General features: G+C 38.1%; 1 protein-coding gene across 3 annotated transcripts in view; it reads left to right on the top strand.

Annotated features, from left to right (window-relative positions):
* Positions 1–26,958, top strand: part of enox2 (ecto-NOX disulfide-thiol exchanger 2) — a 290,449-nt gene that overhangs the window by 52,266 nt on the left and 211,225 nt on the right. For 2 of the 3 annotated variants that reach the window (XM_053476492.1, XM_053476469.1), the window contains exon 3: positions 21,748–21,807. In XM_053476492.1, the coding sequence (XP_053332467.1) occupies positions 21,774–21,807 (34 nt within the window). In that variant the 5' untranslated portion in view covers positions 21,748–21,773. Of the gene's footprint in view, positions 1–16,836; positions 16,856–21,747; positions 21,808–26,958 lie in introns of those variants that run through there. The other variant, XM_053476477.1, reaches the window with a different exon arrangement.

The raw sequence follows: 26,958 nt of genomic DNA, 5'->3' as shown, positions 1-26,958 counted from the left end.
GTAAACAATAGAGGGAAAGAATACAATGAAAGTAATGCACTAAAATATATAATAAAATGGTTGTAAAATTAAATTAGCATCTAATCTTATGCTGTAGAGCAAAGAGATAAAATCGATAAGTATACTGTACATGCACGGATGGGTGGATTTCTTCAGTGTAAATATGAAGGGTATAAAAAAAAGTGTTAATAGAAAAAAAAATCCATACAATGTGATAGATGTGAACATAAAGCTTGAGTGGCATGCATTGTAAACATGAACAGTATTAAAAATGTATAAAGAGATATGTAAAGCAAAATTTAGCATATTGTTTTTTAGGTAGCATAGTGTGCTCCAGATCCTCATAACTTTTCCTCTTGAGATCAGTTCAGCAAGGCGGCACATGATATTAAAACTATTTGTAACATAATCTATGCGGCATTCAGGGATCACAGCCTTCTCGAGACAGAAGCGATAACGCCTATAGAAGCATTTGAAATCATTTCTTGTGCAATGATCTTAAATTATGGGCTAATATGCTTTCTTTAATAAGGGATTAAGACACGTTTTATTTTTGCCTACACCACCAAAAATATTAGCGATGTTGCTGAGAGAGAAAAAAGCATGACTTAACGTATTTTCATCATCATCATCATCATCATGAAAAGTGAGGCTTGACTTATGCTGTGTTTCTTAAATAGGAAATGATGTATTGGCATTATTAGTGTGGGGTTTAAATGTCAAGTCACAGCTATGCATATACACCAAGACTTTTCACTGTTGCTTTAAGCTGCTTTAAGTTGCATCTTTGTTGTTGTTTTGTTATTTTGCCTACTGCCATTAAGGACGATCAGTGTAGACTATATATGAGGGACATTTAAGTCAAACTGGGACTTTGGTTGGGAAAATGGTTATGAAGGTAAAAAATACCTTTAATTCTCTATATAATCCCCTGCTACACTAATGCGCTTGTCACAGTGTTTCACTAGTGTTTGGTGAAAAGTTTTCTCAGTATGCAGGAGCCATAATCGGACTGCTGCTGCCTGCTTGCTTACTGGCCTCCCGGTACCTCCTTTAAAATCCCAAACATGTAGATTTGGCTTGGAGCAAGGTCAGGATTGTGCGAGGGATGTGGCAATAATTCCTAGCTGAGTTCCTGTATTGTGCAAGTGGTGTTGATGAATGATTGTGTGTACAGTTTCCAGACAGATGTGTCTCTGCGTCTCTTCTGCAAGGTATCTGTCGAATTTCAAGGACCAGGCGTTCCACTCGCTGAATGTTCACTCAGACAGGATCGGTCGCACGGCCCATCTTTAAAACATTTGCACCATTTCAAATGTTGTACTGCGCTAAGAGTTTCATCACCGTACTGTACTTCTGTAAATGTCAATTGATTTTACACAAATATCATCACGAGTCCCTTGCTGGACATCATGCTCCAAAGTCAATACGATGTTGGTGCTCTTAACTTTTATAAAACCCTTCTGAGAAGGCTTTCTTAAAAGCATGGTAACATCAAACCATGATGGTAACATACTCACTGGGTGCGAGAGTCACATAAATGAGAAAGAGTCCACACCTGAGGAAAATGTGGCTAATTTGTGTCTGCATGTGGCTTTAAATTGACTTTACAGTATATTTCCAGTTCTCTTTTTATTTTTTATCTCTCTTTTATTTTTAAAGTGAATCACGCGATACATACAGTACACATACTGGTGGTCTTTGAGTGCTCTCTCTTTCTCTCTCTCGTTCTCTCCCTCTCTCTCTCTCTCTATTATTTCCTGCTCACAGCAACAAGTAGGCACTAATTAGCCATACACTCCTCATGAAGTAGTCATCTTTATTGTTTCCACTGTTAGTTGGCAAATTCCTGAAACAAACTAAAAATAAAGCTTTACACTGAACACTAAATGAGATATAAGAGATATTTGCACAATTCATAACTTGAATATGGAATAATTATACAGACAGCCAGGATTGAGAACAGACAGTCAGGATTGAGGATCCATTTTCAACATGGATTATTTTTTACAATAATCAACAGATTATTTTAAAATCAAAATAGTAATTGTTTGCAGCCCTAGCATAAAAAATAAACAGTTTCAACATGAGAAAAAGTGCTGCTTTGTTTAATAGTGATGCTATAAAAAGCCATGTAGATATGGATTTGATATCATTATCAAACTCAGATCATGAGTAAACAACCCTTACTAAACTACAGCATTACCCTTATCATGCGGAGGCTGTGATGATTTTTTATGATATGAAATTTAAAATACATCTATTATGTTTTTAATACTCAGATGTAGTACTTTATTGTGTGTCTAGAAAACCAGTACAATAAGCTCAAATAACCACAATAAACTGAAAAAACTGTTTTAAACTAATTCAGTACAAAGGCTTTGAGATGATTTGCAGGTGTACTTGGATTAGTGGCATTAAACGTAGTACTTAAATTCAGAAGTAGAAGAAAAAGAAACTTTTTTGCACTTTTTTTCAACTGTTTGCACTGCTGATCTTGAATGCTTATGTGAAATTAGTCATTTATTACTTAAAAATGATCTTAAAGTCTGTAGTTCTTCCGAGTCCATCATTCGCTCCTGAACTCTGTGACTATTTGATTAATTTGGTTACACTCTTACCACTCTTACATTCTTTCCATACTAGCATTGGTTTGCCTCTTTAGTTTCCTGCTGGTAGGTGGATTGGCTACAATAAATTGGCTCTAGATGTAAAGGAGTTTACTGTATGAATGTCTGCAAATTTTTCCCTGCAGTGACATAGCATCCCACGCAGTCTGTGGGAGTACAACTCTGACTAGGCTAAGATAAATAAATAAATGAATATTTTATGGCTCAAACAGTTTAACTTTGTAAATGACTGGTAGCCGAAGGTACTAGAACTTGATTCCTACCGCTTCCACTAAGTTTGGGATCACAACAATAATAGATTTACAATTTACTACAATACTGGGGATTTAAAAACTATGGAATTAACACATATGGAATTAGGTAATTATGTAACAACAACAACAGCCAACGGTCCAGAGCAACGGAGAGTGTGGAAAGGAGGTAAAGAGGATACAGGCAGGTTGGAATGGGTGGAGAAAAGTGTCAGGTGTGTTATGTGACAAAAGATTATCAGTAAAAATGAAAGGAAAGGTGTTTAAGACAGTGGTGAGACCAGCGATGCTCTACGGCTTAGAGACAGTGGCACTGAAGAAAAGACAGGAGGCAGAGTTGGAGGTAGCAGAGCTGAAAATGTTGAGGTTCTCCTTGGGAGTGACAAGGATGAATAGGATCAAGAATGAGTTTATCAGAGGGACAACCCACGTTAGATGTTTTGGAGATAAAGTCAGAGAGGGCAGATTGAGGTGGTTTGGGCATGTTCAGAGGAGGGATTGTGAGCATATTGGTAGAAGGATGCTGAGGTTGGAACTGCCAGGCAGGAGGTCTAAAGGAAGACCAAAGAGGAGATATATGGATGCAGTGAGAGAGGACATGAAGTTAGTTGTGGTGAGAGAAGAGGAAGCTGAGGATAGGGTTAAATGGAGGCAAATGATTTGCTGTGGCGACCCCTGAAAGGGATTAGCTGAAAGACAAAGAACAACAGCCATTGTTATTTTAAGACAATAATAGGAATAGTTCTTACAAGAACAGTATTGTGTCCAGTGCATTTGTAAAACACGTTAAGCACCTTGCTTCTCTAATTCCTAGAGTCCTAGATATAGTTAGTTTGGAATACATTTACTGGTGCACATCTTCAGTAATACACCCTGGGTTACAGGGTGTTTTGCGTCTTTAATCATCAGAAACCCTCAACCTGGTGGCCAAGCTGGGGGTAATCACCCCGTGACTTAACATGCAATCCCCCCCCCCCCGAATCCATCGGCAACCTAAAGCCTTCTCCACCTCCTCTAGGATGTTTCGTCTGCAGTTTATTTACTTCTAGGAGTTTCATAGTCCTGGTCAGTGATTGGTCCCTTGACACGCAACTTCTACTGGATTACTAGTTCTCCAGTACCATCCAGTAGGACCAGGTTTCTTTAGTACCATGCGGGAGGACCCCCTGCTTGGTAGACTTTGATAACACCATGGCTAAATAAAGCAAGGTCGTTGTGATATTATCTGTAAACGTAAACAGGTGCCTTCCTAGGTCAATCTGCAGCTGCTAGTCCCGTGTAGTGACGAGAAGCACACCCGAGCAGCTGTGTAGATGTGGTGCCCTTTTACCCCAGCTCTGATTAAAGGGACAGATCATTTGGGGTGTCTGCTGGCGATTGCTGTTCTCGATTGTTGTTCTGATGTAACTAGGACTTTGTAAGTGTTTTGAGCTTAAAGACTTTTGATTAAACACAGTAGTTCTGCAAGAGTGGTGTATGCTCTTTTTTTTAACACACTGACAGTGGAATAATTAGACAGACAGTCAGGATTGAGGATCCATGTTCAACATTAAATCTAGTACACATTTGCATCTGTTTTAGCCTCAATTATTGTCTTAAATGAATAGAGCGTCCCATAGCCCATAGGCAAGATATAGTGCTGTCACTGCGCATAACTGGCAAACAAGTCACAATCTGGTGCAAGAGCATGGGTAATGTCTAATGGGCGGGACTTCATTGGATTTTTGTCATTATCACTGAGCTCTAAAACGGAGCAACTGTCACAAATGTAATGGATTTTGGGTGCCTCGTTAGCATTCTTTCTTTCATCTTCCTGTCTGCCTAAAGCAAACGTTTTCCTACATTTCTCTTCGAGTCATTAGTGTCAAACTTTCTCCTCCTTCTTTTTCCAAAGCTTCCACAGCGCGATCGAAGTGTTTCATGCCGTCGGCCCACAACGCTAGTTTACTGACAGCTGCTGCCGCCTGTCCTTTTCCTTCATTTCACTTCTTTTATCCTTCATCTCCCACGGAATCCACATGCACTGCCAGCACTATATCTATATTTTAGATTCTTCCCCCAACCCATTTTTGAGCTAGAGGGAGCAAACCTGATATACAGCTTAAGGCTATGCGTACTCATTTTTCTTGCCTACTCCCCCCACCTGTTGTTTTTCTTATTCTTCCCACACTTTCACACATTTGGCAACCAATTTTTGCAAGAGCTGCCAAAATGATATTTAACCTTTTTTCCATGCCTTAATTTGGAAAGCATGAGTGTAGCATAAGGCTTAGTACTTAATGTTATTATATGAACAAGCATTGAATGCTTGATTCTGATTGGACCGAAGGTGTTGTTCTTAGGCGTTTTTTTTTTTTTTTTAATAACAGCAAGACACACGGTTATATTAATGCTGTAATCTGAATTCATTTTTATATTAATAGCTTGCACAAGGAATTTGCATTGTGGACACGCTATATAAATGGATTAAAAAAATTCAGTTGTTGATGTAATGAAGCTTTCTCTAGGGACATTACCTTTTTTTGGACAGAGTCTCCAGTATCAGTACATTGTAACCACCAGTACGTTTTCCAACATGAAGAAAATCTTGAACTTTTCTTTTTGCAATTCCTAACATGACAACCTATTTTTTATTTTTTTTTGGGTCTTATTATCTCAAAGAGAAAAAATACAAAGGCTGGTGAAGGACTGCACTTTAGTGATAACAAAAACTTGATAAACAGATAAAACTACAATTAGATTTTCTTTATTAAATAAATTAAGACGATAGCGCTGGCAAATTTCCATGGTATATGTATTTAGATAGAAGCTGAAAGAAGGAATGACTTGTTTATTACTTTTTTAGATAATCAGACTAATGTTTTTTTTTCCAAAATTCCATTTTGTGGACCATAATTTCGACCAGACAACCGTCAACTTCCACCAGTATCTGCCTTCATTTTGCACTCACCCCAGTGAAACTTCATATAAATAATCATATGAAATGTTAAGCCATGGGAGACAACTGACATTTTATAGAAATTCCACCATTTTTGAGATATGACCTTTTGTTTGGGCGACACTGTAGCTTAGCAGGCAATAGCCCTTTCGCCTTGCACCGCCAGGGTCCGGGTTCGATTCCCGGCCAGGCTCGATTCATGGCTGTGTTTGCATGGAGTTAGCATGTTCTTCCTGTGCTTGATGGTTTCTCTTCAGGTACACTGGTTGGCGTTCCCTAATTGCTTGTAGTGTGTGAATGAGTGTACAGTTTAAGAGTGTGTATGTATGTGCGCCCTGTGATAGATTGGCCCCCTGTCCGGGCTGTACCCCACCTTGTACCCCAAGTCTCCTGGGATAGGCTCCAGGCCCCATGTGACCCTGTATACAGGATTAAGCGGTATAAACGATGAGAGGAGTGAGATGGGACTTTTTGTTTGGGAGCCCCAGGAGTGATCCCCTTTTTGCTCCCGCGCCCCCAGCATACTCGTATTTTTGGACCTGTGAAAATGAGACATGTCACATCACGTCAAACGGCGCAAAAATCTCAGCTACGTTGAAAATAAAATGAAAAATAAGGTAATGAAAAATAATTAACCCCTTCAAAAACACGCCCCATTGCTAATGAATGAGGTTTTACAGTGTAAAGAAAGTCACTCAGCAAAAAATAAATAAAATCTCGTCTAATCTGACGCGTCATGCACAATTTTGCAGATTTATATATATTTTCAGCAAGGACGCCCCTCTTAAACAATCTAAAAATGCAACGCTTGAGCACTAAAAGGTCGTAAGATATCTGGCTCAGACCCTTATTCAAGTCAATGCAAGGTATCATGTTACACTGCCTGTGTGTGAGTGAGCTGTGCAGAGTGACCCAAGGTTATGATGACTGGGCTAAGCCCCGCCTCTTCCACTCACACACACTCACTGAGCCACAGTCAGTGAGTCATAAATTCTTATGTCCTGGGAACAGTTTGTGATACGACTGAACTTTTTTTTTTTTTCCCACCGTTTTTCCCAGGATAAGTGATGCACTGTCTTTCTGCCCCTGCTTTACAAGCTTTTCAGGAGTTGTCTCTACTTTATATTATTAAATTATTTTAGGATGTTTTTTTTTTAGCTTCATACTGCCCAAGAGAACTACCAGTGCTAAACCTGAAGCATCTTTGTTCTTGTTTGCGCCATTTTGTGTTGATTCCTGAAATTGTTTTCGCACATCGTTGCACTGATGCTGGTTGGTGTAATAACAGTGTAAACATCTATGTAGAAATAAAAAAAAGTCATGCTTTTACATATTTTTTATTTAATCAATTATTTAGGCGAAGGAGAATATGGTTCTCTCTCTCTCTTAGTGGCAGGAATAATTACATTTTTCGCTCAATGAATAGAGAAAACATCTTGGGTTTCAGTGCAAAGTAATTTCTGGTCCAATCTCGGGTTGAAGGAGAGGGAAAAAAAGAAATAGAATAGAATAAGCATCGGTTGTGTTCAACAGGTTTAAATAATTCATAAGTTCAAGTGGTTTCATGACTGTGACTCTTTAGAATGACAGCAATGGTTTTTCCAATGGTGTTGGAAAATGCATTTATTTCCAATTCTTATTACCTTATTATTCACTTTCATGGCTTGTTATAAGTTAGTTCTATTTCTGTTCTTTCTATCAAATCTATGTTGATTGCAGTCAAAAACACTTCATCTGGTTATGTGTAAATGTTCTATGAATATTGAGTGTCGGTTGTGCACCACAGTCAATCACTAAGTCACACATGGATGCATTTATTACCAGATTTCTTTGAGAAGTATTTGTTTTTCTGCCGTAGTGAAATTTATTGTCCTCTTTGGGTTGCCAGGTTTTCAATCTGCCAGACCCATGGGTTTGCTCATTAGCCAAAACTAATGGGTTGGCCCATTAGAGACTGCCAGGAATTTCTTCCTCAGTCCTCCACACTGGCACTGTACCCAAGTCCGTGCATGCATACGCTTATTAAATGCAAACACTTACTGTAGGTTCTTGACACAGTCATATAATTTGTTGGGAAACTGCTCTCTATTTGGAGAAAATGTTTGCTCTCTCACTGCACCACATTTTCCCTGAACACAAATTCTGTTACTTAGAAATGACCATATGCATGGTGTGTTTTCCTCTCTCGAAAGTAAGATGTGGCATCATGATCTTGGAAAAGTCCGGGTACAGAAAGCACAGTCACAATAATGATACTACACGGCTTTCAGAATCTCAGAATCTATCGCTTAGAGAACCTATATTTTAGCACTTGTAGCATTTATTTATTTTTTTTTTTTTGGATATAGCGATCACAGACAAGTCTTACAAATTACACAACTGAAAGGATCTTGGAGAAATTCAGTTTATTTTATTTTTATAGTGCTTTTAACAATAGACATTGTTTTCAATCGGAGGGAAAAAAAGGCGTCTTGGGTTTAATCCCCAAATCTTTCTCAATAAATAAACAAATAAATACAGTTGTTAATCATGTGTCGAGATGAAGGCTGAGCAGTTATTGGTTATCTAGTGATAACTTGTGAGATCTACTGTTAGTAAAAAGAGAGATTGTTGTGAAGTTGCAAAAAATAAGGGTTGACTCCTAAGAGAATGGAACTATGATGGAAGATACTGTGTGTGTTTTTTTTTTTTTTTTTATATATTATTTATTTATTTATTTATTTATTTATTTAGTTGTTGCTGATTTCTTCGGATTTTTTTTTATGTGAAAATTCTCATTATGTTTAGTCAATGCGCCTTATTGCATATGCAGCTCCTGGCTTTTTGTCCAGAAATGCAAAAAGAAGTGATTAATCAAGGGCCCCGGGTAGCTCAGTGGTTAAGGCATTGGACTATGGTTCGGAAGATCCCAGGTTCAAACCCTACAACCACCAAGTTGCCACTGTTGGGCCCTTGAGCAAGGCCCTTAACCCTCAACTGCTCAGATGTGTAATGAGATAAAAATGTAAGTCGCACTGGATAAGACCGTCTGCCAATTTTGCACTTTTATAATAAAATTTTTAAGCCCATAAAATCACATCAAGAATGTGGATTGTTAGTACCAGTAAAAAGTAGGTATTATTTTCGAACAAGTCTTTCTATAAGTTCTAATTGATAAATGACTTATTTATTTCTTTTACAGTTTAAATATCTTTTTGATTTATTGGATTTAAATATACAGGTCGTTCCTGACTCATGAACATTCAAGTTATGAATTTCTGCAGATACGAACGGACCGCGGTTCTCCGGACATTTGCTGATGCGAACAAATCATGAAAATGGCTCTTGTGTAGTCCACAATAAAATAGACACTGCAGTGCACCAGATACCAAGATTTACAAATATATGCAATATTATCTGTGTATAAGTAAATGTATAAAATGTCTAAAGTCTAGTATATCGTATGTGTGTGCGTGTGGGGGTCGGGAGAAATGAGACTGCCTCACCAGTTTCAATGAATCAGTCCGGAAGCATGATGATAGAAAATGGCTGTAAAGCTGTCTCGATGATGAATATCCTCAACAGACCAATACAGTGGAAAACTGCTTTAAGACAAAATGGCGTCCTGGATTCACACTATGTTCCACTGTTCCATTTTACATTTCACTGTGAGATTCATTTCCTTAAGTGCGGTTGCAGTTTTTGGCCACATGACGGCAGTGCGGTAAAAGGGGACAGAGATTAATTCAAGTGAATTGGTGTGCTTTATATTGTATATTCATGTCAAAGGCATATAAGACTTACTTTGTTGGACTTAAGAACAAATCTGACTTATGAACACGCTCCCAGAACGGAACTCGTGCGCAAGTAGGGGACTGCATGTACTAACAGTACTAACACAATGTATTTATGAAAGTTAATAGGATACTCGTTACTAAATGATTTACAATTTTAAATTATTTTTATGCAATTAAGGCAACAAATTATATGAACATTTTACAAACCGATTCAATTAAATTCAACTTTATTGTCAGTGTTATAAATAACAGTATAAATAACAATGTGATGTCAACGTTAATATATTATACGGCAGTAGACTGTATGTGTGGCACACACTCCCTATCAGAAAGCATGTGCTATCTCTCTCTTACTGTAGCGTATACATTGAGCTTGCACTGACTGGCACAGCATGACACAAAAGCAGCCAATCAGAGAATAAAGAGAAGTTCATTCTGATTGGTTGTTTGAGATAATACGTCATGCAGCTATGCACACACACACACGCACGTTTAGTGCACTCTCTGCTGCATTCAGGGAGAGTTTCTTCAATGATTCACCCCTGGCTAAAGAAATCTCCATAGGGATTGGGGAGTTCATATTTACTAGTGGAGAGTTCAAGATTCAAAACACATCTAGAGCTACAGTGAGATTCACTGATCAGTCATAACATTATAACAAAATAATTTTCAGAATACTGTATGTGGTTGTTCTTTGCATTTTCAATCACAATTTTCAATCACAACCATCCTGGAAAATTATAAAAAAGAAAAGGTATTTGGCAGTTATACATTGCTGTTACTCTGCCTTTAATTGCATTGTATCGTGATTGTAATAATTGGAATAATCATCATATCGTTTATCAAATAGTATCAAGAGAGGGGAAAAAAATCATCTTTTCCCACAGATACATGTATGTTTTTAATGGCCATGCAGGTTGGTTTAGATTTTAAGTAATACAATAGCTTTACTGTTTAAAATTATTAAACGACGTAAGTTTTTTCTTGAATGTGTAACCTTAAATTTAAGTCTTTTGAGAATTTAAAATTACTCTGTGTTATGTAAATGTTAAATTGTTTGTTCGACATTCTTACAAACCTTACTTTTTACCTGCATACTTAATTACCTGTCAAGTGCCTGTCAGATTTGAAAATGTAAAGTGGTTCGATATCGTATTTACCATTTGAGCAAAGTTTTCCCAACAATATTTGGCCACTGCAAACAAAGCACACCTCAAAGCAGATGTATTCGATGCCCTCTGCTCCATTCTTACATAAGCCTTTGTGGAGATTGCTTGATTGCCTGGGCACGGCATGCACCACCATCCATCTGGCAGTCCCATTTCTGCAGCAGCTCTTAGTCTCAGGGGACGTGCAGGTTGTATTGAACTGGCTGAAGTGTCAAGGAACATAACAGGCCATACCAAGGGCTTTTTTTTTTTCTTTTTCTTTGCTTGTGCTGTGATGGCAGGTGTTTCGAAAGTGCATTCTCAGTGGAATCATGTTGAAAAACCTGCTCAAGATAAAATATATATATCCTACATTCATAGAAGGTTTTCTGAATTGATCTATATTTTAGATATTTATAATCTATGAATGATAAAAATACAATTACAGGAAAATAAAACTTCTCTTCTACTGCACTACTTGTGTTCAGCATCATGGTAGACCTTTTAATGAGTGGAAGTTGATTTATCTCACCACCTTGATTCCTGTCACTTTGTCTAAATATAGGTGATGCTGTGCGAGAAGGCTTGTCTCGCCATTTGCATAACATGTCCTCGCTAATTTGATAATAGATACTGAAATAGAGCTGGTAGTTTAAGGTACTGTAGTTAATTTATCATGTTAAGTTCTCAGTCATATACTGTATGTCGTTAGTGCTCGAGCTGTAAAAATAGTATAGTTTCCTGATTAAAGCTATGTTGGAAATAGTGCATAGACCTAGATTTTATTGCTTTAACCAGCATGTTCAGTGAAGATGAAGATAAAAGACATGGTGAGTGTTGGTGTGATTCAGTGAGCAGCTGCATGTTTGGGAATCCTATCGTTTAACACCATTCTAATGCGCCACCTGCCCTTTGCAGCGCTTCTGCGTGTCGTTGCTATGACAGTGACATATGACGATAATAACTGCAGTAAGAGTGCCGCGTCTATGTACACAGAAGGTGCTGGGATGGTTTCTTGTGTTTGAAAATTCATAATTTCAACGAAGTTCCAACAGAATAAACAGAGCGCACTATATTGCTTTTATGTACGGACGCTTTCTCATATGCAGTGCGAGTGTTAAGGCAGATTTTCTCTTCGGTGTGAAACTCCGTTCAAGATGTGAAACCCCTTGGATGCTTACCAAAACGAGCACCAGAGGTGAGCACTGTCTCAGTCTGCTTCCAAGTGAACTCCAACCTGGTTTATATGCAGCGAGAAATGATTCGAATCTCAACAGATTCAAGGCAGGAAGTGAACCAAATCTGTAATCTGTAAAAAGAAAAAGTAGAATTATTGCAGGTAGAATCATTTGCAAGCTGATCCAAAGAGCACATATTTAGCACTGCACATATGGTCCCATGCTGGAAGTTTACAGTTAGATATTTGTATAATGAAAATAATTTAATTAAATAGTGAGTTATTGAGCACCATCTGTGTTCTCCATGCTCACATAAAAATGCTCACATAAAATTTGTGATTTATACTTGATAAATGTTTGTTGTTGCTATTTTCTGTCATTATATCTCTGACTAATGAAAGAAAAGGTTCTGTGAGGGACATTTTTCAGCCCTGCAGAATGTGAAACTAAACCAAAAGAAAGCAGCTAAAAAAACTAAACTAAAAGGATCCTTTAATTCGGCTTTGAGGTACTTCAATAGCAGGTCAAGTAAAGCTCTTTAAAGACAGATTTGGTGAATGAGGTACAATAACAATGCATATTAAAATACCTAAATGGGCTATTAAGCCTTGAGCTGTGAATCCTAGATAGACTGACGATTCAATTAAATAATCTATATTGTCGTGTTTGTCACGATCATCTCTGTTTCAAAGTATAAGTAAAATATACAGTACCGAGATGAAAAGATGAACAATATTAAAGGGGTGTCAGGGATAACCCGTAGAGACTCTTTTGTCTTTTTGTTAGTTTTGGACTCCATTTCCCAGAATGCACTTTGGACAGCACCTGAACTGAGGTGGCTTATTAGTTTGGCTATAAATAGCCTGTTTACGTTGTCTTGCATCTGTTGAGTTTAACTGATCTGTTTTGTTAAACTGTTCTGTTGGAATTCTTGTTTGGCACAGTATCTCGATTTGGTTTGTTTATGTTTTAGAGTTGTGCTTGTTTATGTTTTGTTTGTATTACATTAAAAACACCTTAAAGTCTTAACCTTATGCTTCGCCTGCAACCCCACCACAACCAAGACAATTACTTTGTTGTCATCTGACAGTTTATTTCTCTAACAGACACACTATGAGCGTGTTGATTTAGCACGGTAAGTGTTTGAAGTGTGTGTGCCCCGTCTCGCTGTAGACAATGTTCACATCTTTCACGTGGGTTCTCAGCCTGAAACAAAGGGTCGCTGCAAAAGGAGACGATTTGCTCGTGTAATGCAGGAACAGTTCTTGGCGGATCTTCACAGTTGAACACACTCTCCTTTAACATTCCCCACAAGTAGGCATCAGGGGGAATGGGACGGGTACGGGAAGCATTGTGTTCTGCCACCTTTTTATAAACTCCTGTCCCCGTTCACGACCACTTCCATATAAGCAAAATAACTCTCAACTATGAATACTTTTTCCTCTTTCGAGAGACCCATTTCCAACAACCCTTCTGCAAACTTGCTAGTTGCTCGAGATTCAGTACTGTATATCTTGCCGAATACTTGTCTTGTACAAAGTGCAAATTTTTTTTTCCTGCTGTCTGCGATGGTTTTAAGTTATCCAGGTCTGTAGCCTTGTCTACACTCCCATTCAGTCGGTGGCGGTATTGAGCTAACTGACATTAACTTAAAACAAGAGGAAGCGATACTCTTGCGAATTCATAAATTTTTGGCCATTTTGGCCACCTTAATCATTTTTGGAAAGATGTGAATCAATTTTGAAATCGATAACCGACCCACCGATTCAATTAAGTAAAAGGTTGATTATATCGCATAATCAATTGAATCCCTTAGCTCAAATCAAGACAACCTTAGGATCAAGGTTCGCTTGATAAAATCAATATGATCAAGAGTATCTCATCATTCAATGCTTTCTTGCAGAAAGGCTCGTCAAAATGCCATAATAGGAATCTTACATTAACAGCTGTGAAAGCTGTACATCTTTAAAATTAGACAAGATAGTGTATAAGTGTGAAGCGTCCAGCTCAAGATTTTATTGCATAGCATTTATAGGAAAGACCTTGGGGGAATTCACAGAGAGAAAAGGAATGATGGTCATAACCACGATAAAAGCTCTCCTGGGGCACGAAGAGACACTTAAAGTCCACTGACCATCATGATCAGACAGAGATTTCACGGAAAGGTTTGGCTCTCATAAAAAAACACGATGGAAGAAAGTGTTTTGTGTTCTAGAAGGAGACGCTCTGTGTAATCTCTCGGGAGCTTTCTAATGCCTTACGCATGCAGTTATTACCAAATGTTTCACACTGTGCTTTTTTTTGTTCCTTCTCTTTTTTTCCCTTTAGTTTAATGCCTGCCTCTATTTAAATATGGAACTGCATTTCGTCAGCCGCTATTACTCCTTTAAATTAGTCAAACGTGTCAGTGAAAGAGTGGCATGTAGGGAGCTCAGGTTGAATTCATGTTGCGTGCACATATTTCATTCTGTTTTTACTACCACCTCCACCGATTCGTGCGGTTTTGCATTACAGTCAAGCAAACACTCTAATCGAAGCACTTAATTAGCTAACCCTGAGCACTATAAACACCGCAGTAGAATAAACGATTGTGAACGGAGTCGAAAATGACATGTTTGTAAAGTGTCTAATTCTCTCAGTCTGAGGTTTATGTGTGATGCTGCTATCCTGTCAGCTCCGATTTGCGCCCAGGTTAATATAAATCATTATCGCTTGCCTGATGGAAAAAATCTGCTTGTGTGAAGAGGGCTACCGGATTCGATTATCTCCAGCTGTGGAGGAGGAAAAAAACAACAACAACAATGGAACGCTCAAGATATGAGCGAAGAGTCAAGGCTTTCAGCTTTAATTCAAGGGCGTTTGACAATGTGTGGCATTAACCATTCAGGATTTACATCCATTTTCAGAGACACACATTTTGGGTGGGCTCATAAATAATGGAATAAATGGATAACAGGCAGTTGTACTTAAGTATTTTTTTTGTGTATGTGAGTTTTCTATATGCTGTACTTTTTACTTCACATTTTTTAATAAAAATCCTGTACTTTTGCTCCCTACAATAGTCTTGTTGCAGCTGATGATCACAAAAAGTGCATTGTTCTCTAATTTATTAATTCATTTCATTCACACCATATCACAACAAAGCCCTCTTCTTCAGTTATTTGTCATATATATATATACATATACATATATATATATATATATATATATATATATATATATATATATATATATATATATATATCAGGGTCAGCCAGGATACAGCATCTCTGGAGCGGATAGGGTTAAGGACCTTGCTGGGTCTTGTACCCTCGACCTTCCGATCAGTAACCCAAAGCCCCTATATGGGTCCTATCGGTGGCTCCTACTCTTATGCATTTGGTTTGCTTTTCACACCGTTAACAGTGTAATGTTTTTTTTATATACCGCCCATGTTCAATCTTATCTACAGCACCAACTTCAGTTGTTATTGCTTAATCAGACAGATTTCCAGAAAAATCAGTTTCTTTGTCAAGTGCTCATACGTTTTAACTTAAAGTACATTTTATAGTACGTACTTAGTACTTCAACTAGAGTAAAAATTTAAGTGTGAGGCATTGTAAGTCAAGTACTCGTACTTTTACTTGCGTATTAATTTTGTTTATTTCCGCCATTTTGGCTGGGAGCTAAAAACCGCTGCCTTATAAAATAAAAATGCAAAAAAAAAAAATAATAACAGTCAGGCAAAAACAATACTTGGATGAGCATCAGTATTCTTTGGCATAACCTACAGAATAGAAACTAGTCTTAATAGACTAAAGAGGGTAGAATTACAGTATTTGGGTGTCTTATCACTTTTTTCGGTCCTCATTCTCACACTAAACCTGCCTAGAATAATAAAATAGTGCTGTCTTTTTTGAAGCAACAGAGTCTGGAGCGAGTGCACATTCTGAGAAACACCTAAGCTGAGATTTGGTTTGAGAGAGTATGCGTGTGAGAGAGCGAGAGAAAGAGAGATGCTACCTGTCCTAGAAACGTCTCAGTAGCATCAATACATTTAAGTCTCGCACCCAATGCTGCTACATCAACGTGTAACCTGCTTTGTATAAAGTATTAGGTTTGTCATGGAGCATTTTATCTAGCTCTCTTTATGTTGATTGCTACTCTGTGCCGATGGAAGCTCTTCGGGAGTTTTATGTTTTAAGATTTTACATTTAAGTCTTTGTGTATGAACAGTGTCTTAGCTTAGTCAATAAAATTTGCAATCGAGCAAGAGAGAGTGGCTCAGAGCTCAGTGCACATGCACTTTTACGTAACTGCTTAACACTTGGGAAAACCTTTTTGTGCACTTTAAATGATCACACGCAACCATCTGAGATCGATCATTCATCATCCTGGTGATGAAGAGACCGATTATACACCATAAGATATACAGTTTTATCAGATTAGTTAGATTTAGGAAGATGCTGTATTTCCATACACCAGGCTTTATTCATGTAGTATTAATGTTATGGGATGGTATTTTATTCCTTAAGGAAAAAATATAATTAAATGAACACAGCATTAGATGCATCCTAACTTTTCATAATGGTACCGAGAGATGTTTGCATTTTTTGTATGGAAACGTTCGTATAAAGGTTTAAAGTGCTGGGTTTATTGATTCTCTTTATCTGCTCTATAGGTTTTTCTATAGACCCATTTAGAGCCAACATCATGATCACGTCACGGTGCTCCCTGGAGGCAGAACAACAGAACTTTAGCAGCGTCATCTATCGAAAATGTCACCTTGCTGTGCTGTTGTGGGCCAGAATTGACCAAGTAAAGACTCGAATTTTAAGTTTTGTCACAGACCCGCTTTTACCGTTAGTAAGTGAAAGTGAAAAAGACTTTGTTTAGAGGAGATGAGTCAAAATGCTTGGACCGAGGCGATCATCATAAGTGTTACTTCATATCAGGTAAGATTAAATGAAGTATTGTCTGTTTTTGGTAAGGCTATGTGTACTAATGTACAGTTAATCAGAAATCTAGGAGGAATAACATTAGGTGAATTCTCTCATAAATCAAAAGAATGGATCGTAATTTATTATATTACTTCTTTACTTAACTTTAGGATAAGAATAGGTACACATTTACTGTATAAACTTAATTGTGTAAGCTCAGGTTTATGTCTTAATTACCTGTCTAGATAACGAACAATGACTAAAGTAGCCAAACAAAGAAGATTTGTTTAGCGAGAACATGAGGGTGTATAATTCTTTATACAGTATGTTTTTAGATTACCGTGTCCTAATTTCATCACGTACAAGACTTGAAATACACTGATATAAAACATGTGCTGTAGTTTCACAGACTCAACAGTGTAAAAGAGCACTAGCCAGCACTGCACCTCGGCGTTCTGTATGAAAGGAACAGAGGTGGAACGCGGGGACGTTGTAGACTCGTCTTTATTCCGGGAGCAGAGATAATGGCGGGGGCAAGAGGAGATCTCTGTGAAAGACAGAGACAGGGGTCTGATGTTTGGCGAGTGATGTAAATATGCACGGATAGCACCTTAACACTCGGTTCACCCATTTTGTTTCAAAAGCAGTAGTGTGTGTGCAGAATTTCCGATGCATTCAGTATATGTCACACTAGTCATCGACGCTGATGTGTTGAATGCTGTGCAAACTTTATAAAGCAAACTTAGAGGTGGCTTAGTGCCGGATTTATAGGTTTAGTGTGAGTTACCAAACAGAGGGTGGGGGTATTATCGCCTTTATAGCTTGATTTTGGCGTGCTACAGCTCCTTTAGTGTAGATGCTTGGTAGAGTGTGTATGTTTCTATCTACTCCACAGTAGTTCATTCTGTCATATTCTTCATCCACTTCATCCAGAAGTTTGCATAGCACTCTGAGATTAAAAGGTTAAAGGTTTTTAAAAGTTATCTATGCAAAAAAACTTTGAAGTATTTAGCAACAGAGAATGAGGTCTGTCCTGTGTTTATCCTTCACACTAAAGCAGCCTTTTTTCTTTCTACGAGTGGTTTGAGCTCAGGTGAAAAGGACTAGCTCTAAGGTTATGATTAAGGTCAATGTGCATCAGCAGGCCTTATTGACCGCTGGAGAGTGATGAAGTGCGGTTATTCTAAAGCTTGACCTAGAGCCGCAGCTGTTACCTTGCTCCACAGGGAACATTTCTCTTTTAACGAATGATGCTGTTCATTATTTGACTGGCTCTCTTATGCGTTCAGTGCCATAATTACTGCTTCGCTGCACTCGTGATAAGCAGTCGGTTCTAGCATACGTGCTTGCTAATTTGACGAGTGCTCTCAAGATCAAAACCTGAGCCCTATAGGAATTATTCTTCCTTTTTATGTTACATTTTATAATGCCTGCGTTTAAAAAAAAAAAAAAAAAAAAAAAGTTACAAGCTGCCATGACCCTGCTACATGTCGTGTTAATTCAGTGCGACCTAATTAATTGAAGACTTTATGGGGGGAAATGGCAAGCTTCGGTTCTTAATTAAGACGTGTCATCTTTTATGGCTTCTTACTTTATTAGATTCGATTAATTACGTTACGCGTGTAAACGTATCAAAGTGGCAGAACATCGAGTACATTAAAGAAGATTTTACCCGATTTGAATAGTTCGGTTTGCAGTTCTACATTCAAAATCAGCTTGGATGTACAGGTCTGTGCAGCGGTAAACTGACAGGCAGGTCACACGTACGCTGTCTCCGAGCGCCGCGAGGATATGCCCGCTTTACACGTGTTTTATTTCCGACACGCTTCTGTGGAATTTGCCAATCCGTCAGCTCGGTACAGGGACCTGTTACAATGCAAACAGTGATCTCTGAACCCTGACCCTAGAGCAAATACATCTCTGTTTGTGCTTTTGTGGTGTAAAATATCCACGGATAACTCGATTTTAAATTTCCTGCCCATTTGATGTGTTTTAAAAGTAGCTTTTTTTTAAATAAAAAGAAAGAGAAAAATAAGCTTTACTTATGTAGTAATCAGTCGATTTATGTAATATGTACCTTAATTATGGGTAGTTGTCGAGTTATTTGGAAATTGGCACATCAGCTTCTGTTTTAAACTCGAAAAAAGCCATTAGCTAACTACAGGGGACACGAGGATCAAGTTACACAACAATTATTCAAGGTAGATTCGATAGTGGTCGATAACCTTAAATGAAAAAACACGAAAAAGGTACATCACTATTTCTGATAAATCATAGTTAAATCACTACTTCTAATAAATAACAGTTGAATCAGTACTTCTAATAAATATTCAACTGGTGCTCGCAGGACTACATCGGCTTTTTTAAACATGTAATAATTTTCATCAAGCCTTATTCCAACAGACATGGGCTCGCTTCATGGCAGCTCTGTTTGACAGCTAACAAGTGTCCAGGATTATTGTTGATTTGATGTTCTGGCTGGTTCCATGTTGAATAAAATTACACCTGGCTTTCTAGCGGTAGTTCTTTATGTTATGTTTAAGTGGGAAGCCATTTATGCATTACTTATAAAATTTCTCTCATTTCTCTCCTCACTGTTTCTCTTTACTATCACCTGATAAATATTAGTTTAGTCAGTGTCTTTGAACAGAAAGACGTTTGACAAAATAATTATACCTAATGGTCCTCATATGAGGATACAGTGCATCCGGAAAATATTTACAGCGCATCACTTTTTTCACATTTTATTATGTCACAGCATTATTCTAAAATAGATTACTTTTTTTTTCTCAGAATTCTACACACAACACCCCATAATGACAATATGAAAAAAGTTTACTTAAGATTTTTGCAAATTTATTAAAAATAAAAAAATTAAGAAAGCACACAAGTATTCACAGCCTTTGCCATGAAGCTCAAAATTGAGCTCAGGTGCATCCTGTTTCCCCTGATCATCCTTGAGATGTTTCTGCAGCTTAATTTGAGTCCATTTGTGGTAAATTCAGTTGATTGGACATGATTTGGAAAGACACACACCTGTCTATATAAGGTCCCACAGTTGACAGTTTATGTTTATTTTTGTCTCGAGGCACAAATCTGGGGAAGGTTTCAGAAAAATTTCTGCTGCTTTGAAGGTCCCAATGAGCACAGTGGCCTGCATCATCTGTAAGTGTAAGAAGTTCGAAACCACCAGGACTCTTCCTAGAGCTGGCCGGCCATCTAAACTGAGCGATCGGGGGAGAAGGGCCGTAGTCAGGGAGGTGACCAAGAACCCGATGGTCACTCTGTCAGAGCTCCAGAGGTCCTCTGTGGAGAGAGAAGAACCTTCCAGAAGGACAACCATCTCTGCAGCAATCCACCAATCAGGCCTATATGGTAGAGTGACCAGGCGGAAACCACTCCTTAGTAAAAGGCACATGGCAGCCCATCTGGAGTTTGCCAAAAGGCACCTGAAGGACTCTCAGACCATGAAAACAAAATTCTCAGGTCTGATAAGACTCTCTGACCACTCTACCATATAGGCCTCATTGGTGGATTCCCCCCCCCCCCCTCTTTTTCCTAATGTAACCTCATATAAAAACATCCCCTTCCCCCAAATTTAAGTTCCAGTAGGCTTTTATTGTCATTTCAACCATTTACAGTTTAGTACGCAGTGAAACGGATCAATGTTCTTCCAGGACAGAGGAGCTACATACAGCACAACATAAATTAACAGAAACTAACTAGCTAACTAGTTAGCTAACTAACTAAGAAACCTAAGTAGCTGACTAGCTGAGAAGAGACTTGTTGCTTACTGTAGCTCTGCTGTTTCCTGGTTGGGTGTGGCTCAGCAGTAGCTTATTTACATAGACACTGAAACAACATCCTGCAGAGGAGTGAAAGAGGTTTTGGTATGAAAAAATGCAATGCGCCTGAGGGGTGTTTTAGCTTAAGTATTAACACTCTGAGATTTATGTTAACTTTTTTATAAATTAGTAAATTATGGGACCAAAAGTAAGATTTGTTTTGTAAAGGTCAATGACCTTGTTATTATTGATATCTGTAAAAAAAGAAGAAGAAGAAAAATGTCAAACGTTGACATTTTTACAACGTTTAGCTGTTGAGTTTTGATGGATCAGGGTCAGATGAGAAATCCCGATGTGGGTTGGCGTGTTCTGCATTCTGACTTGCTGTTTTTCTCACCGAGTTTGTAAAGAGTTATTATTTAAGCCTTCCTGTCACCTTTCTATTTAGATTTGTATTAGCACACAACCGCCACTTACATCATACCCGCCCCCCCTCGACCATGCTGTTTAAACTCTACAAAATGTTGTTTGTAAAAAAATAAATAAATAAATCCCAGGAAGTCTAAACTTTCTGAAATGCTAAAACAAGCCCACCGGGCACCAAAAACCTTGCCAGGGTCAAAGAGATCAAATGTTTTTTCTGTATATAATAAAGAACTGAATTGAAGCTTAAGGCAATTGCTAGTTTAAGCTTCAATATATTGCTCCTAGGTTTGTATGAGTGTGTAAATTTGTGTGTATTCGTGTTTGTGTATGGGTATTACATCCTGGGTGGATTCCAACCTCTCTCCCAGTATTCCCAGGATAAGCTCTGTATCCATCACGACCCTGATGAAGACAAATGAATGAAATTTCTAAATTGATGATCTTGAATGCAATGATGCATCAAAGTGTATGACTACTGGCAGGAACAAAGCATTTTTGCTGCCAAATTGTTTTGCATTTCTAAGCACGAGGGCACTTTTTGTATTGGCTGAGAAAATAAGTCGGATGTTCTGTTTATAATAGTGGAGAATTTGTTTAGATCAACATTAATAAAAAAGAAATCTCTGAAATTACTTGTGAGTTTTACGGGATAAAAGGAGAGCTTGATTGTTAGTTAATGTGTTCTTCTTTTCACAGGAGCGCTGCAGTGAGGGGAAACAGCAATGTACAAGGATTACAGATCTGGCAGATCTACAGGTAAGAGTTGAACATGTTGCAGGCAAACACTAGCTCAGTGTCACAGCAGGAAGCTGGAGCGACTTTCTGACTTTCCAGCTGGAAAACCTGACTCTGCCGGCACGAGTTCCTCTATGCGTTTGATAATCTCTTCTGTGGCTTCACTCTATTTATTAATAGATTGTGTTTTACAAAAGGGAGAAAGTTTCCCCATTTCAGAGAGCAGTAATGGTATTTCTGCAGTTTGACAAGTTTCAGATTTTCAGGTTTTGTCAACCAAAAGTCAAGTGTGCGGTTTAGGCTGCACATCGAGAGGAAGACTGAATTCAAGTGAATTTAATAAGAAAAAGATTCCTGGCAGAAAGTTTTAGGTTCATGGGATTTTCTAGATATGATATGCATAATTTATATCAACTGTTTAAGCATCCCTATTTGACAGACTTCCAGCAGCTTTAAATGAAGCAGGGATTTATTTTGAACCTCACTTGGTCTACGTTTATTCAAAAGTGCTAACATCGACAGTTTAGCTGTTGCATTAGTCTTTTTTTTTTTTTTTTTTACCATAATATGTTTTCTGAAGTATGTCATGAATCTTGGGTTTCTTCTGCTAACTTGCATATAAACAGATACTTGTTTGCTGTTGTCCTTTTTTTTATATACCTTTGCCATATTTTTTGACAACTTACCGTCAAAATTAATGCAAAGATTTTAGAGTAAGTGCATCTCTTTCTGCCTCATGTTCTTTTCATTTGGCTTTTATTTATATGCATTATGAAACAGAATCACCAAACCAAACAACAACCGAGCCAGTGATATCGATTCCAATATCTGATTTGCCAAATAGACTGATGGTTGTGTAACCGCTTAAAAACAGCTTTCACTTCACTTTATCCACCCTGTATCTACCCCTTCTGACTAACTGAGTTTACAGACACCCATGATTGGCTAGTGTTGCTATGATCCTGGCTATGGTCTTCTGTAGCATCTCCCAAGAATTAAACTTGTGATCTCCGAATGATGAGGAAACACATTTTAGTTGCTCCACTCGGGAGCAAGCACCTACTTTATATCTTTGATACTTCATAGGTTTTTGAAGTATTAAAAACATACAATATATATTAAAATGCCGTGTGTCTTATATCTTGTATACGTGATAACCTCTTTTCCTGGAAATCTTTTGCTCCAGTCCAGTTGGTGGCGGTATAGCACAAGCAGTTGCTACTTTCTGCAAAAGCTGTGAATGTTTTTAAGGACTATATCAATTTTAGACCGTTTAATGTTTGCAAGTTTATCTAAATAACTTTAAAAATGTGAATCGATTCTGAATCGAAAACATACCCATCGATTTAGTTAATCGAATCAACCAACAAAAGATTAGATTAGAAAATTGAATGTTTGAATGGCACAGCACTTGTGCTTTACACAATTTTTTTACAAATTGATTTATCATATTTTTGCACATTTTGCACAACATATTTGGGTCAATAAACCTGTATTTCCATTATTTTACTGATATTTCTCACACCTGTAGATTTTTTGGATTAAACACATAGTTTTGATATACTTATATTAGGCTTCTAAAGCAAATAAGCTTGCTAGTTTAACCTGTATGTTCTGTCCATAATTCCACCCCTTAGAAACACTGGGTGTTAAATATCAGATAAGTACTGTACATATTTTATTACTTATACTGTTAGCAAGTATGCCATCTTCTCACGCCAAGGATTCTATGGCAAGCTTTGTTCCTTCATGCTAGGATTTTCTTGTTAGAAAGTCAAGTCAGTTTTTTTTTTATTATGGTTTATTTCCGGTAATTCAGTGTACCGCTGAGTTTTTCTTGAATGCAGGACAGATGAACAAAAAGCACAACACAGGCCCTCTACAAGGTACCGCACAAAGGAGACCCGGGATCAAACCCAGACAGACCGATTGAGCCGGTCAACAACGAGCGAGTTTGTGAGGGAATGAAAGTAGTTAATTTTGTGAAAGCTCAAAGGAACAAGGTGGTTGTAGGGGATGAGCATGCTTTTTTTCTATTAAGCTCACGCTAGGCTGCCCAGAGCAGTCGGCTCGCACTGAATTCCAAGACAGACGACTTGCCTGTCATACACATGGCCAGTTTTACACTCAATAGTCCTGAGCTGCAGCTGCAAGAACCAAAGCGTCCTCTTTACTCAGGAGTTTGACTCCCATTAACCAGAACTATGACTCAGCATTCGGTAGATGGCATGTCTGTCAGTTAAATGCTTGAAAGACACCTCCGCTGTCTGCACTCTGGCTCTTGTGCCCTTCATAATAAGTTTTTCCTTGGGTTAGCAGCTATTGCTTTAAGCGCCTGAGTTCGGCTTCACACCTGATTACTTGCATGAGAGTGAGAAATTGCGGGCCTGTTCTCTCCCCATGGAGAGGGGAGGGTGTTGAACTGTGAAAAGGCTCTGCTTGAGCTGTGACTGGCATCAGAGCAGTCCATAATGAGCTCACAGCCCAGGTGAAAAAGTCATCTTAATGAACCCAGGGTGTCTGATTGATATAATGTATAATAGAAGCAAGGACTGCAAAGTGGCCAAGCGGACAGACTCGTTCTTGCGCTGCGTGACTCAAACCGGCAATTAATATCCACAGAACTTTTCAGTGTTCAAAGAATTCAGCTGTCTGTTGTGGAGCAAGTGGTGAAATTGCTTTAAAAATATCTCAGCAGTCTTTCACTTAAAACATACCCAAATCATATCTGTGAAATATTGGTTTGAGTCCTTCATATAATTCCAAGAATCATAAGGACTCATAAGCCAGAACACTGCTCTTTCTCTATAGAGCCCTTCAGTTCACCCCCTTTTTCGGAGTGGAATAGGATAACTTGGTGGACGGTGACCCACAGCCATGGAGTGATAAGATAGCGAGTCCTGACACATTCCGGGCTGCAGAATGAGGTTAAAATGCTTTCCAGCTGCATCAGCCACCCAAATCTATCAATATTTATTTGGCAGGTGGGTCCCAGCTCTAATCCAATTGTTGGAATATTGCTCTAGTTCTGCACCTCGCTATTGTCCTCCACAGGGACGTTTTGCATTGGCCACAAAATTCATCCCATCATACACAAGTTTCCCCTTGAGCCTCTTGGAGTTAAATGCAGCCAGTACATTTTTTTTTTTTTTTTTTTCTGTTTTCACTGTTAAGACAAGACAAGGTTTGTATGTACAGTATATAAAGTAGATAGTAAAATTTTACACATCAAATTAAAAATATTTCAAGCTTTTTTGCTTTTAATTTCAATGATTTATGGCTGAAAATCCGGTGTCTCAGAATATTTTATAAGATCAACCAAAAAAGGATTTACGATATAAAAAAATGTCCAACTTCTAAAAAGTATGCTAATTTATGCACTCAATACTAGCATCAGTGCAGCAAGGCATGGAGGTGATCAGCCGGTGGCACTGATCAGTCTGTGACATTATTGAAGGCCAGGTTGCTTTGATATCAGCCTTCAGCTCATCTGTATTGTTGAGTTGAGTGTTTCTTATCTTACTCTTGACAATAGTCCATGGATTCTCTATGGGAGTCAGGTCAGTCAAGCTGCCTAGCCAATCAAGCACAGTAATATAATGGACAGAACACCTTTTGGTGGTAGTTTTATACTGTGTGCAGGTGCTTAGTCCTACTAGGAAAGTAAATTGCCATCTCCTTGAAGATTGTCCATAGACAGAACCATGAATATCTATAAAATTTCCTGACATACTGTATGCCTATGTTGGTTTTGGAGTTGACGTGGACCAACACTTGTGTCGCTCAGGCCCAAGTTCTTTTTCTTCTTAGCTCAGGTAAGATGTCTCTGATGTTAACTGTCAGGAGTGGCTTGATACTAGAAATGCAACTTCTAGCTTAAAGTGGCTTGATACTAGAAATGCAACTGTTGTAGCCCATTTTGTGAAGACGTCTGTGCATGGTGGCTCTTGATGCACTGACTCCAGCCTCACTTCACTCCATGTGAAGCTCTCTCAATGTATTGAATCAGCTTTGTACGACAATCTTTTTAGGGCTGCGGTCATCCCTGGTGCTTTCACACCTTTTCCTACGACATTTTATTCTTCCAGGCAACTTTCCATGAGTATGCTTCAATATAACACTCTGCGAACAGCCAGTCCTTTCAGTGATGACTGTCTGTGATTTACACTTCTTGTGAAAGGTGTCGATGATCATGTTCTGAACAAATGTCAGGTCAGTAGTATTCCCCATGACTGTGGTTACATGTATTGAACAAGACTAAAACAAACTGTATGAATAGTACAATTAAATATGCTAATATTTTGAGGTACTGGATTTTTAATTGTCATAAGCTTTGTTTGTGCGCGTGCATATTTTGCACGTTTGTCAAATGATTCACACTTAAAGTTAGTGAAAACTCCAAACAGGAGGCAGGAGAAATAAAAGCCCAAATTACTGTAGTAATCTACATGATTCATTTCTCTGTTCACTTGCATAGAGTCTGTTCTGGTGCATAAATCAGCTTTAATGATAAATAACGACAGGGTAATTACAAAATGGGAGCCTACAAGCAGCCGACATTGGCAGGTTCAGACAGATGATTAAAAATACTATTTCAAATAATTGTACAGAATTTTTTTTTTTTTTTTTTGTTGAGGTTCCTAGCAGACTTTTTGTAATGGATTTAATGCCATGCTAAACATGACAAATACAGTATGTGTGTGTGTGTGTGTGTGTGTGTGTGTGTGTATTAGCTGAAGAACACTAATATTTAATAACGCAGAACAGAAATAAATTAATAAAAGATTTCCATCTAGATGATTCTGATTTAAGGTCTGATTAATAGAAGTGTAGAAGGTGTTTATTAATGAAGTTATATATTAAAATATAATTTGTTACAAGAGTAATCAAATTAGTAACAAATACTGTAAATTGGCATTGTTTTGTTAATTGATATACACTCACCTAAAGGATTATTAGGAACACCATACTAATACAGTGTTTGACCCCCTTTCGCCTTCAGAACTGCCTTAATTCTAAGTGGCATTGATTCAACAAGGTGCTGAAAGCATTCTTTAGAAATGTTGGCCCATATTGATAGGATAGAATCTTTCAGTTGATGAAGATTTGTGGGTTGCACATCCAGGGCACGAAGCTCCCATTCCACCACATCCCAAAGATGCTCTATTGGGT

Source organism: Clarias gariepinus, chromosome 2 (assembly GCF_024256425.1).
Source record: "Clarias gariepinus isolate MV-2021 ecotype Netherlands chromosome 2, CGAR_prim_01v2, whole genome shotgun sequence".
NCBI lineage: Eukaryota > Metazoa > Chordata > Actinopteri > Siluriformes > Clariidae > Clarias > Clarias gariepinus.
Note: the sequence above shows the minus strand (reverse complement) of the source record. Positions and strands in the feature narration are given on the sequence as shown.